The sequence below is a fragment of the Oncorhynchus masou genome, chromosome 33 (genome assembly GCF_036934945.1).
Source record: "Oncorhynchus masou masou isolate Uvic2021 chromosome 33, UVic_Omas_1.1, whole genome shotgun sequence".
In the NCBI taxonomy this organism is placed as follows: Eukaryota; Metazoa; Chordata; class Actinopteri; order Salmoniformes; family Salmonidae; genus Oncorhynchus; species Oncorhynchus masou.
The window spans coordinates 7,100,739-7,113,238 of record NC_088244.1 but is presented as its reverse complement, the minus strand read 5'-3'; the positions used below and the strand labels follow the sequence as shown (position 1 = coordinate 7,113,238).

The following is a 12,500-nucleotide window of genomic DNA, read 5'->3' as shown; positions in this document are numbered from 1 at the left end:
GATCCTATACACTGGGGCCCCACAAGGGCGCGTTCTCAGCCCTCTCCTGTACTCCCTGTTCACCCCCTACTGCGTGGCCACGCACGCCTCCAACTCAATCATCAAGTTTGCAGACGACACTACAGTGGTAGGCTTGATTAGCAACAACGACGAGACGGCCTACAAGGAGGAGGTGAGGGCCCCTCGGAGTGTGGTGTTAGGAAAATAACCGCTTACTCAATGTCAGCAAAATAAAATAAATGACTGTGGACTTCAGGAAACAGCAAAGGGAGCAGCCCCCTGTCCACATCGACTGGACAGCAGTGGTGAAGGTGGAAAGTTTTAAGTTCCTCATTGTACATATCACCGACAAACTGAAATGGTCCACGCACACAGACAGTGTGGTGAAGAAGGAGCAACAGCGCCTCTTCAACCTCAGGAGTCTGGAAAAATGTGGCTTGTCACCAAAAACCCTCACTAACTTTTACAGATGCACAATTGAGAGCATCCTGTCAGGCTGCAGGTGTTGAGTAGGTGTGATGAACATCCTGTCAGGCTGTATCACCGCCTGGTACTGCAACTGCTCCGCCCACAACAACAGGGCTCTCCAGAGGGTAGTGAGGTCTGCACAACGGATCACCGGGGTAAACTACCTGCCCTCCAGAACACCTACACCACCCGATGTTACAGGAAGGCCATAAAGATCATCAAGGACAACAACCACCCGAGCCACTGCCTGTTCACCCAGCAACTCAGGCACTGATTGGACAACAGGACGTGTGGAGGAGGAGTTAAAAAGCAGCAACTCAGTCACTGATAGGACAACAAGACATGTGGAGGAGGAGTTAAAAAGCAGCAACTCAGTCACTGATAGGACAACAAGACGTGTGGAGGAGGAGTTAAGAAGCAGCAACTCAGTCACTGATTGGACAACAGGATGTGTGGAGGAGGAGTTAAGAAGCAGCAACTCAGTCACTGATAGGACAACAAGACATGTGGAGGAGGAGTTAAGAAGCAGCAACTCAGTCACTGATTGGACAACAAGACATGTGGAGGAGGAGTTAAGAAGCAGCAACTCAGTCACTGATAGGACAACAAGACATGTGGAGGAGGAGTTAAGAAGCAGCAACTCAGTCACTGATAGGACAACAGGACATGTGGAGGAGGAGTTAAGAAGCAGCAACTCAGTCACTGATTGGACAACAAGACATGTGGAGGAGGAGTTAAGAAGCAGCAACTCAGTCACTGATAGGACAACAAGACGTGTGGAGGAGGAGTTAAGAAGCAGCAACTCAGTCACTGATAGGACAACAAGACGTGTGGAGGAGGAGTTAAGAAGCAGCAACTCAGTCACTGATTGGACAACAAGACATGTGGAGGAGGAGTTAAGAAGCAGCAACTCAGTCACTGATTGGACAGTTATCATCTCTATAGACTCTCACCAATTAACTTTGTTTGAGGCCATTACATCTTATTTCTCTTCTAGTGATGTTCATTTAGCCTGGTCCCAGATCTGTTTGTGTTTAGTATTGCATGCCAAACATCGCAGTGGTCCGTAGGAATTAGATAGACAGCACATGCAGATCTGGCACCAGGCTAATGTTTATTTATCTGGACCATAACAAAACAAAGTATCTATCTTGTCTAGGAATCAGATAACAAACAATTACCTACAGAAATTAAACCATTGCAATCCTCGTACTACAAACATAAAAGTAATTAATGAACACAACAAACAGAGATGATGGGGGAGAAATATCCAGTCGCACCAGGCAAGAAGAGACGTAGATTTTAACTTGGTGTTTTTTACAAAAAAGAAATTTGGGGGGGGGGATTGACTCACCGTCCCAGAGTTGATGTATCTCTTCTTCTTGATCTTCTTCTTGGCGTTCACCACCTCGGATTCCACAGGGACGACATGAACATACATGAAAATAATATCACGGAAAAAATGATCCCACTAAATGTCTCCATTCCTCTGGGCCAATAAAGAACATCAGGTATTTTACCTTTATTTGACTAGGCAAGTCAGTTAAGAACAAATTCTTATTTTCAATGACGGCCTAGGAACAGTGGGTTAACTGCCTGTTCAGGGGCAGAACACCAGATTTGTACCTTGTCAGCTCAGGATATGAACTTGCAACCTTCCGGTTGCTAGTCCAAGGCTCTAGCCACTAGGCTACCCTGCCGTCCCAGTATGATCACCCCGTCCCCCGTCCCCATCCCCGTCCCCCCATCCCCCGTCCCCATCCCCGTCCCCCCATCCGCGTCCCCATCCCTGTCCCCATCCCCGTCCCCCCATCCCCCCATCCCCGTCCCCCCATCCGCGTCCCCATCCCCGTCCCCCATCCCCGTCCCCCCATCCCCTTCCCCATCCCCCCATCCCCGTCCCCCCATCCCCGTCCCCCCATCCGCGTCCCCATCCCCGTCCCCCGTCCCCATCCCCGTCCCCCATCCCCGTCCCCCATCCGCGTCCCCATCCCCGTCCCCCCATCCCCGTCCCCCATCCGCGTCCCCATCCCCGTCCCCCCATCCGCGTCCCCATCCCCGTCCCCCCATCCCCGTCCGCGTCCCCATCCCCCGTCCCCCCATCCCCATCCCCCCATCCCCCCATCCCCGTCCCCCATCCCCGTCCCCCCATCCCCGTCCCCCATCCCCATGTTCTACTGTAGGTACAGTATATGTAACAGGGCATGTGAACTCAGCCCCATAACTGCAGTGGGTAACGCTGAAATAACAGACCCTCAGGCTTAGTGTAGTACACATGTTATTCCAGACGGATCATTCCTGGGTGTATTACATGTTACATAACGAACGGGACGGAATCCACCAAGGTTTGTGTCCCCGAACGACACATGTCAATATACATGTGTAAACACACACACACACACACACACACACACACACACACACACACACACACACACACACACACACACACACACACACACACACACACACACACACACACACAGCGAGAATATGAACTGATTGCAGATGAGGTTGGGGAAGAGAGGTGATGGCTGATAGAGTCTATAACATAACTGAGATCCTTATTGTGTATTCAGCACCTGAGACCACGGGAAGGCGTGTATGATGCAGGAGCTGGTCATAAGAGGATCAAGGTTATGTGAAACATCCCCAGCGCTCATTCTACAGGATCCACACACGGAAACACATGGCGCATGAAGTGCTGAATATCAAGTCAAAGGTAGCATTCCCTTCCCCTGTCTCCATCCGCTCCTTCCACTCCCTCGTCTCTCCCCCAGGGCCTCTATCCTCTCTGTCACGACGTTGTGGTTCTCCTCCAGGCCTATCTATACTCTTGGTCACAGTGCCAAGGTTCTTCCCAATTATTCTCTATCCTCTCTGTCACAGTGTCGTGATTTCCCCCCATTCCTCTCTGTCACGGTGTTATGGTTCTCCTCCAGGCCTCTCTATCCTCTCTGTCACAGTGTTGTGGTTCTCCTCCAGGCATCTCTATCCTCTTTGTCACGGTGTTGTGGTTCTTCCCCATTCCTCTCTATCCTCTTTGTCACAGTGTTGTGGTTCTCCTCCAGGCATCTCTATCCTCTCTATCACGGTGTTGTGGTTCTTCTCCAGGCCTCTCTATCCTCTCTGTCACAGTGTTGTGGTTCTCCTCCAGGCCTCTCTATCCAGTCTGTCACAGTGTTGTGGTTCTCCTCCAGGCATCTCTATCCTCTCTGTTTTTGTAGTTATACCAGGTTTAGGTATACTATTTTTGTTCCTGTGTTTATTTTGGACATTAAAGTGTGTTTTTCCCGCCTCCTTTGCTCTCTGCGCCTGACTCCACACACATTCACTCATTTAGCGTTACAACCGAGCTTTGTTATGGAATGTTTGGGAATCACTTCCTTTTAGGTGGTTGTAGAATTTAACAAATATTTTCTGGATTTTGATAAATAGCAGGTATTGGCCTAATTCTGCTCTGCATGCATTATTTTGGGTTTTACATTGTACACAGAGGATATTTTTTCAGAATTCTGCATGCAGAATCTCAATTTGGTGTTTGTCCCATTTTGTGAATTATTGGTTGGTGACTAGACCCCAAACCTCACAACCATAAAGGGCAATGGTTTCTATAACTGATCAAAGTATTTCTTAATTGGTATGTCACATTGTTTGTTCCTTTTAATGGCATAGAAGGCCCTTCTTGCCTTGTCTCTCAGATTGATCACAGCTTTGCAGAAGCTACCTATGGTGCTGGGGTATGTATAGTTTTTTGTGGGCTCTACGGCAATGGATTCTAGATGGAATTTGTATTTGTGGTCCTGGCAACTGGACAATTTTTGGAACACCATTATTTTTTTGATCTTACTGAGATTTAATGTCAGTGCCCAGGTCTGACAGAATTTGTGCAGAAGATCTAGGTGCTGCTGTAGGCCCTCATTGGTTGGGGACAGAAGCACCAGATCATCAGCAAACAGTAGACATTTGACTTCAGATTCTAGTAGAGTGAGGCCAGGGACTGCAGACTGTTCTAGTGCCTTCGCCAATTCATTGATATATATGTTGAAGAGGGTCGGGCTTAAGCTGCATCCTTGTCTCACCCCTTGGCCCCGTGGAAAGAAATGTGTGTTTTTTGCCAATTTTAACTGCACAGTTGTTGTTTGTGTACATAGATTTTATAATGTTTCATGTTTGTCTCCCAACACCCCTTTCCATCAATTTGTAAAAGCAGACCCTCATGCCAAAATAAGTGAAAAGCTTTTTTGAAATCAAAAAAGTATGAAAAGACCTTGCTTCTTTTTTGGTATGTTTCTTTGTCAATTAGCGTGTGCAAGGTGAATACGTGGTGTGTCGTATGGTAATTCTCTCGCTCCCTTCCCCTAGTGGTTAGAGTGTTGGGCCAGTAACCGAAAGGTTGTTGGATCAAATCCCCGAAATGACAAAGTAAAAATCTATCGTTCTGCCCCCTGAGCAAGGCAGTTAACCCACTGTTCCCCTGGAGCCGAAGACATGGATGACGATTATGGCAGCCCCCCGCACCTCTCTGATTCAGAGGGGTGTGAGTTAAATGGGGAAGAAACATTTCAGTTGAAAGCATTCAGTTGTACAACTGACTAGGTATCCCCCATTTCCCCCTTTCCAATGTCAGGACTTAATGTAACGCGCCAACAGTTTTAATTATCAGGGACCAGCAGTAGACTCAGAGATCCAATGAGTATTATCCTTATATTCACTTCACTGTACAGTACCCTATTCCCTATATAGGGCACTACTTTTGACCTGGGCCAATAAGGATCCGTTCAAAAGTAGTGCACTATGTAGGTTACATAATATGTAACCTAAGTACGCCTAATACCCATGCAAGGTTGTGGGAGGGAAGTGTCGTCTAGGCCTGGCTCTCTAGCACTGCACTGTAACTTTTCATCTCCTTCTAATCCCTTACATCATCCACTATGATGTCCAGGTTGCTATATTACCATAGCCAAACTCAGTGGGGTTCAGTGTGAACCAGGGGAAGTTATGCTAATGCTAGCATAAGGTTGAGTAGACACTAGCACTAATGCTAATATTGTAGTACTGTGATATACTGTACGTCTCCTAACTGAGTTGCAGAGGTATTATGTCAGAATTGCGCTTGCTATTCTCCTTCCTCCTACAAGGGCCTGTGGTCTATTTGATATGTTTTTGTTTTGTTTTATTATGTTATTCTCTGTTTTATCTGTATGCCTTTGGGAGACAAATTGGGTGAGTGCCCTCCCTCCCTCCCACCCTCCCTTCCTCTCCACTCACCTCGTACACATTGAACTGGCTCTGGCCCCGGGACAGGTCTCGGTAGCTGGTTGTGAATTCACCGATGAAGTCATGGCTGGAAGGTAAAATACACCACAACAACAAAATGTCAGACTGTGTACATAGATATTCCCTCTGGGGTGTAGAAATGTAGAAACATGATAGATGTATTGTGTATTTGCCTCAAAAGAGCAGGAATTAAGCTGCTGAAACACAAACAAACTAATAACAGTGTTGTAGCAGTGAAACATAACAGTGTTGTAGCAGTGAAACATAACAGTGTTGTAGCAGTGAAACATAACAGTGTTGTAGCAGTGAAACATAACAGTGTTGTAGTAGTGTTTTATCTTTTAAAACATGATGAGGAATGTCCTAACACAAATCAAAGTTCTGCCATTCATGCATAAATCATTTCTCGTCTGGAAACGAATCAAGTGGAAACATTATTGAGTGTGGGTGTGTCTGTAGTGCCCTTACCTTCCATCTCTGTCCCAGTCGTACACCTCTGCCTTGATTGTCCTGAAAAAGTAAACACACCCAAGGATGAGGAATGTGTGTGTGTGTTGGTGTGTGTATATCTGTGTATGTGTTAGTATGTGTATATCTGTGTGTGTGTTAGTGTTTGTGTATCTGTGTGTGTGTTAGTGTGTGTTAGTGTGTGTGTGTGTGTTAGTGTGTGTATCTGTGTGTGTGTTAGTGTGTGTATATCTGTGTGTGTGTTAGTGTTTGTGTATCTGTGTGTGTGCTAGTGTGTGTGTATCTGTGTGTGTGTTAGTGTGTGTATATCTGTGTGTGTGTTAGTGTGTGTATATCTGTATGTGTGTTAGTGTTTGTGTATCTGTGTGTGTGTTAGTGTGTGTGTGTATCTGTGTGTGTGTGTTAGTGTGTGTATACCTGTGTGTGTGTTAGTGTTTGTGTATCTGTGTGTGCGTGTGTGTTAGTGTGTGTTAGTTCATATATCTACTTTCACTGGACCTCCTCCAGAGTCCTTCAGAGCAGGATTCTGGAATTCTCAAAAAGCTTCAATAGAATGAATTTTTAGAATTTAAAGAGCCAATCTGAGATTCAAACAACAACAATGTGGCTTCTTGTTTGGTAAACTGCTGAGTGATGGGGCTGGATAAATTAGATTTTGGACTGTGATAGAGTAAGACCGCTGAACTAAGCTCATGAGGCATTTATAAGTTATATTCTTCAATAATAATACAAGTAAAAAAAAAATAGATGTACCAATCAATTCTAGATTGCCCCTTTAAAATGCCTGAAAGCTGGACTCTTAAAAGACTCTGAGTTTGGTTTCCATAGCAGTGAGACTGGCCATTAAAGCTCATTACGCATTTAGTAACTGATAATTAAATTGATCTTAGCCAGAGCAGTTCACATAACACCCTTGAGACAAATGTTTGTGTGATTGCACATGAAAAGGTTTCAAAAGAGCATTTAAAGGGAGATTAATTAAATTAAAACAAAACCAATCATCTCATCAAGAGAATTTAACATTTTTTTTATGAAAAAAAGATGAGTAGATTTAAAAACCACATTAGCTAATTACATACATTGAAAATAATAAAATGGCAAATAGGATTGGAACAGACTCCTTTGTAATTACAATGAATGTGAAGTTTAAATTGAATTTGTGTAGACATAACTGCTGCAACACGTACTGCTGCAACACGTACTGCTGCAACACGTACTGCTGCAACACGCACTGCTGCAACACGCACTGCTGCAACACGTACTGCTGCAACACGCACTGCTGCAACACGCACTGCTGCAACACGTACTGCTGCAACACGTACTGCTGCAACACGTACTGCTGCAACACGCACTGCTGCAACACGCACTGCTGCAACACGTACTGCTGCAACACGCACTGCTGCAACACGCACTGCTGCAACACGTACTGCTGCAACACGTACTGCTGCAACACGTACTGCTGCAACACGTACTGCTGCAACACGTACTGCTGCAACACGTACTGCTGCAACACGTTGTGAACAAAACACTCAGTAAGTGCACTTCACAAAAATGGATGACAGACTTTAAATCACAATTTAACGGAAAATGTAACACTTGCGAGTGCAGAATGAAGTTTCTATCAGAGGAAATAGAGATATAATAGAATGAGTTTCCAAAACTTTTGGGGTGAGTTATTTCCCTCCTCCCACATGCCAAAGGTAGACAACAACCCCCTAAGGGGGGGGAACACATCATGATGATAAGAGTTCCCCAAAATAAGTAGGAAGAAGCGGAGAACCCAAAATAAGCCCTCTGTGCCCCAGTCAAAGTAGTGCAGTCGGGATGCAACTACTGCCTGGAAGACAGACACATCCTCTCATCCTCCACATCACTCAGACACAGATCACATGGGTTTACCCCACAGGCCCTGTCAATCAACTATCATCACACAAACCAGGAGGGAGAAAACACTCCGCTTCAGTCTTAACCTGCTATCCCTGTCTGAATGTACACTGAGAGAGAGAGGGGGGGGGCAAGTGAGAGAGCGAGGGAGAGAGGAGAGCAGGAGAGACAGGGAGAGAGAGAGAGAGAGAGAGGGGGGGGGCAAGTGAGAGAGCGAGGGAGAGAGGAGAGCAGGAGAGACAGGAGAGAGAGAGAGAGAGAGAGAGAGAGAGAGAGGGGGGCAAGTGAGAGAGCGAGGGAGAGAGGAGAGCAGGAGAGACAGGGAGAGAGAGAGAGAGAGAGAGAGGGGGGGGGGCAAGTGAGAGAGCGAGGGAGAGAGGAGAGCAGGAGAGACAGGGAGAGAGAGAGAGAGAGAGAGATAGAGAAGGAGAGGGAGGGAGGAGAGAGAGAGAGGAAGAGAGAGAGAGGGGGAGAGAGGGAGAATGAGAGGGAGAGAGGGGGGAGAGAGAGAGAGGGAGAGAGAGAGAGGGAGAGAGACAGGGGCAGAGGGAGAGAGAGAGATGGAAAGAAAGAGTGGGATGGAAATAGAGAGAGAGACGGAAAGAGATAAAGAGATGGAAAGAGAAAGAGAGATGGAAAGAAAGAGAGAGACCGAAAGAGAGAGAGGAGAGAAAGATAGGGCGAGAGAGGGACAGAGAGAGAGAGACAGAGAGAGAGACAGAGAGCGAGAGAGAGAAGGAGAGAGAGAGAGGGACAGAGGGAAAAAGAGAGAGAGAGGGAGAGAGAGGGACAGAGAGAGAGAGACCCCTGTCCTAACCCTTTGATAGACTTGAGATTAGGCTCGTATCCCTGATGATTCCCCACTGAAGCCAGTTAAAGTCAATTTGATCTCATTTCCCTTCTATGTCAATGTTGAAACCAACGTGAAACAGAAAACCATCACTACTCAATAATGTGTATTACACAGTGACTACATAACACAGCATTACACAGTGACTACATAACACAGCATTACACAGTGACTACATAACACAGCATTACACAGTGACTACATAACACAGCATTACACAGTGACTACATAACACAGCATTACACAGTGACTACATAACACAGCATTACACAGTGACTACATAACACAGTTACACAGTGACTACATTACACAGTGACTACATAACACAGTTACACAGTGACTACATTACACAGTGACTACATAACACAGCATTACACAGTGACTACATAACACAGCATTACACAGTGACTACATAACACAGCATTACACAGTGACTACATAACACAGTTACACAGTGACTACATTACACAGTGACTACATAACACAGTTACACAGTGACTACATTACACAGTGACTACATAACACAGCATTACACAGTGACTACATAACACAGTATTACACAGTGACTACATAACACAGTTATACAGTGACTACATAACAGTTATACAGTGACTACATAACACAGTTACACAGTGACTACATAACACAGCATTACACAGTGACTACATAACACAGTATTACACAGTGACTACATAACACAGTATTACACAGTGACTACATAACACAGCATTACACAGTGACTACATAACACAGCATTACACAGTGACTACATAACACAGTTACACAGTGACTACATAACACAGCATTACACAGTGACTACATTACACAGTGACTACATAACACAGCATTACACAGTGACTACATGACACAGCATTACACAGTGACTACATGACACAGCATTACACAGTGACTACATAACACAGCATTACACAGTGACTACATAACACAGCATTACACAGTGACTACATGACACAGTATTACACAGTGACTACATAACACAGTTATACAGTGACTACATAACAGTTATACAGTGACTACATAACACAGTTACACAGTGACTACATAACACAGCATTACACAGTGACTACATAACACAGTTACACAGTGACTACATAACACAGTTACACAGTGACTACATAACACAGCATTACACAGTGACTACATAACACAGCATTACACAGCGACTACATAACACAGCATTACACAGCGACTACATAACACAGCATTACACAGTGACTACATAACACAGTTACACAGTGACTACATAACACAGCATTACACAGTGACTACATAACACAGCATTACACAGTGACTACATGACACAGTATTACACAGTGACTACATAACACAGTTATACAGTGACTACATAACAGTTATACAGTGACTACATAACACAGTTACACAGTGACTACATAACACAGCATTACACAGTGACTACATAACACAGTTACACAGTGACTACATAACACAGTTACACAGTGACTACATAACACAGCATTACACAGTGACTACATAACACAGCATTACACAGCGACTACATAACACAGCATTACACAGTGACTACATAACACAGTTACACAGTGACTACATAACACAGCATTACACAGTGACTACATAACACAGCATTACACAGTGACTACATGACACAGCATTACACAGTGACTACATAACACAGTTACACAGTGACTACATAACACAGCATTACACAGTGACTACATAACACAGTATTACAGTGTTGCATAGTGTTACCCAGGCGTATAAACACTGTTTACTGCATTTAGGAGAAGCAATAACACAGGACTGCCAAAAGAACACCAATCAAAATATATTTCCTCACAGGAAATCTATTGTGTAATCTATACTCTCCCCAGCTCGATGCAGTATCTGAAGACGATCCCTCCCCACATGTCTCTCAAGGTCTCTGTCTTCGCAATGTTCATATTCAACCATAGAAATATAATTACTAGAACGGTCATCCTCATTAATACCCATGATGGTGTAGTCAAATTGCTTTTTGGTCCAATGGGTTTCCCTCTCTAATTCTATTTCTATGGTTTCAACCCCTACAGTCCAACTATCTTGGGCAATTAGCTTCAGCAGGGTGGTGAGGTGAGCAAACAGACAGCTACATTGAGAGGAGGCTCGCGGCTGATTACAGACTCCTGTGGTGTGGGAGAGGCTCTGATAGGGCCTGGGCTGAGGTGTGGGAGAGGCTCTGATAGGGCCTGGGCTGAGGTGTGGGAGAGGCTCTGATAGGGCCTGGGCTGAGGTGTGGGAGAGGCTCTGATAGGGCCTGGGCTGAGGTGTGGGAGAGGCTCTGATAGGGCCTGGGCTGAGGTGTGGGAGAGGCTCTGATAGGGCCTGGGCTGAGGTGTGGGAGAGGCTCTGATAGGGCCTGGGCTGAGGTGTGGGAGAGGCTCTGATAGGGCCTGGGCTGAGGTGTGGGAGAGGCTCTGATAGGGCCTGGGCTGAGGTGTGGGAGAGGCTCTGATAGGGCCTGGGCTGAGGTGTGGGAGAGGCTCTGATAGGGCCTGGGCTGAGGTGTGGGCTGTCGAAGCATCACACACACACACTCTGATAGGGCCTGGGCTGAGGTGTGGGCTGTCGAAGCATCACACACACACACTCTGATAGGGCCTGGGCTGAGGTGTGGGCTGTCGAAGCATCACACACACACACTCTGATAGGGCCTGGGCTGAGGTGTGGGCTGTCGAAGCATCACACACACACACTCTGATAGGGCCTGGGCTGAGGTGTGGGCTGTCGAAGCATCACACACACACACTCTGATAGGGCCTGGGCTGAGGTGTGGGCTGTCGAAGCATCACACACACACACTCTGATAGGGCCTGGGCTGAGGTGTGGGCTGTCGAAGCATCACACACACACACTCTGATAGGGCCTGGGCTGAGGTGTGGGCTGTCGAAGCATCACACACACACACTCTGATAGGGCCTGGGCTGAGGTGTGGGCTGTCGAAGCATCACACACACACACTCTGATAGGGCCTGGGCTGAGGTGTGGGCTGTCGAAGCATCACACACACACACTCTGATAGGGCCTGGGCTGAGGTGTGGGCTGTCGAAGCATCACACACACACACTCTGATAGGGCCTGGGCTGAGGTGTGGGCTGTCGAAGCATCACACACACACACTCTGATAGGGCCTGGGCTGAGGTGTGGGCTGTCGAAGCATCACACACACACACTCTGATAGGGCCTGGGCTGAGGTGTGGGCTGTCGAAGCATCACACACACACACTCTGATAGGGCCTGGGCTGAGGTGTGGGCTGTCGAAGCATCACACACACACACTCTGATAGGGCCTGGGCTGAGGTGTGGGCTGTCGAAGCATCACACACACACACTCTGATAGGGCCTGGGCTGAGGTGTGGGCTGTCGAAGCATCACACACACACACTCTGATAGGGCCTGGGCTGAGGTGTGGGCTGTCGAAGCATCACACACACACACTCTGATAGGGCCTGGGCTGAGGTGTGGGCTGTCGAAGCATCACACACACACACTCTGATAGGGCCTGGGCTGAGGT

The 12,500-nt window shown here is 46.7% G+C and overlaps 1 protein-coding gene across 3 annotated transcripts in view; it reads right to left on the bottom strand.

Moving 5' to 3' along the window:
* LOC135527745 (copine-5-like) overlaps positions 1–12,500 on the bottom strand; it is a 188,911-nt gene that overhangs the window by 48,114 nt on the left and 128,297 nt on the right. For all 3 annotated transcript variants that reach the window (XM_064956278.1, XM_064956279.1, XM_064956277.1), the window contains 3 exons: positions 6,217–6,258; positions 5,740–5,815; positions 1,823–1,876 (listed from right to left, as the gene is read on the bottom strand). In XM_064956278.1, coding sequence (XP_064812350.1) covers positions 1,823–1,876; positions 5,740–5,815; positions 6,217–6,258 — 172 coding nt within the window. The remainder of the gene's footprint in view (positions 1–1,822; positions 1,877–5,739; positions 5,816–6,216; positions 6,259–12,500) is intronic.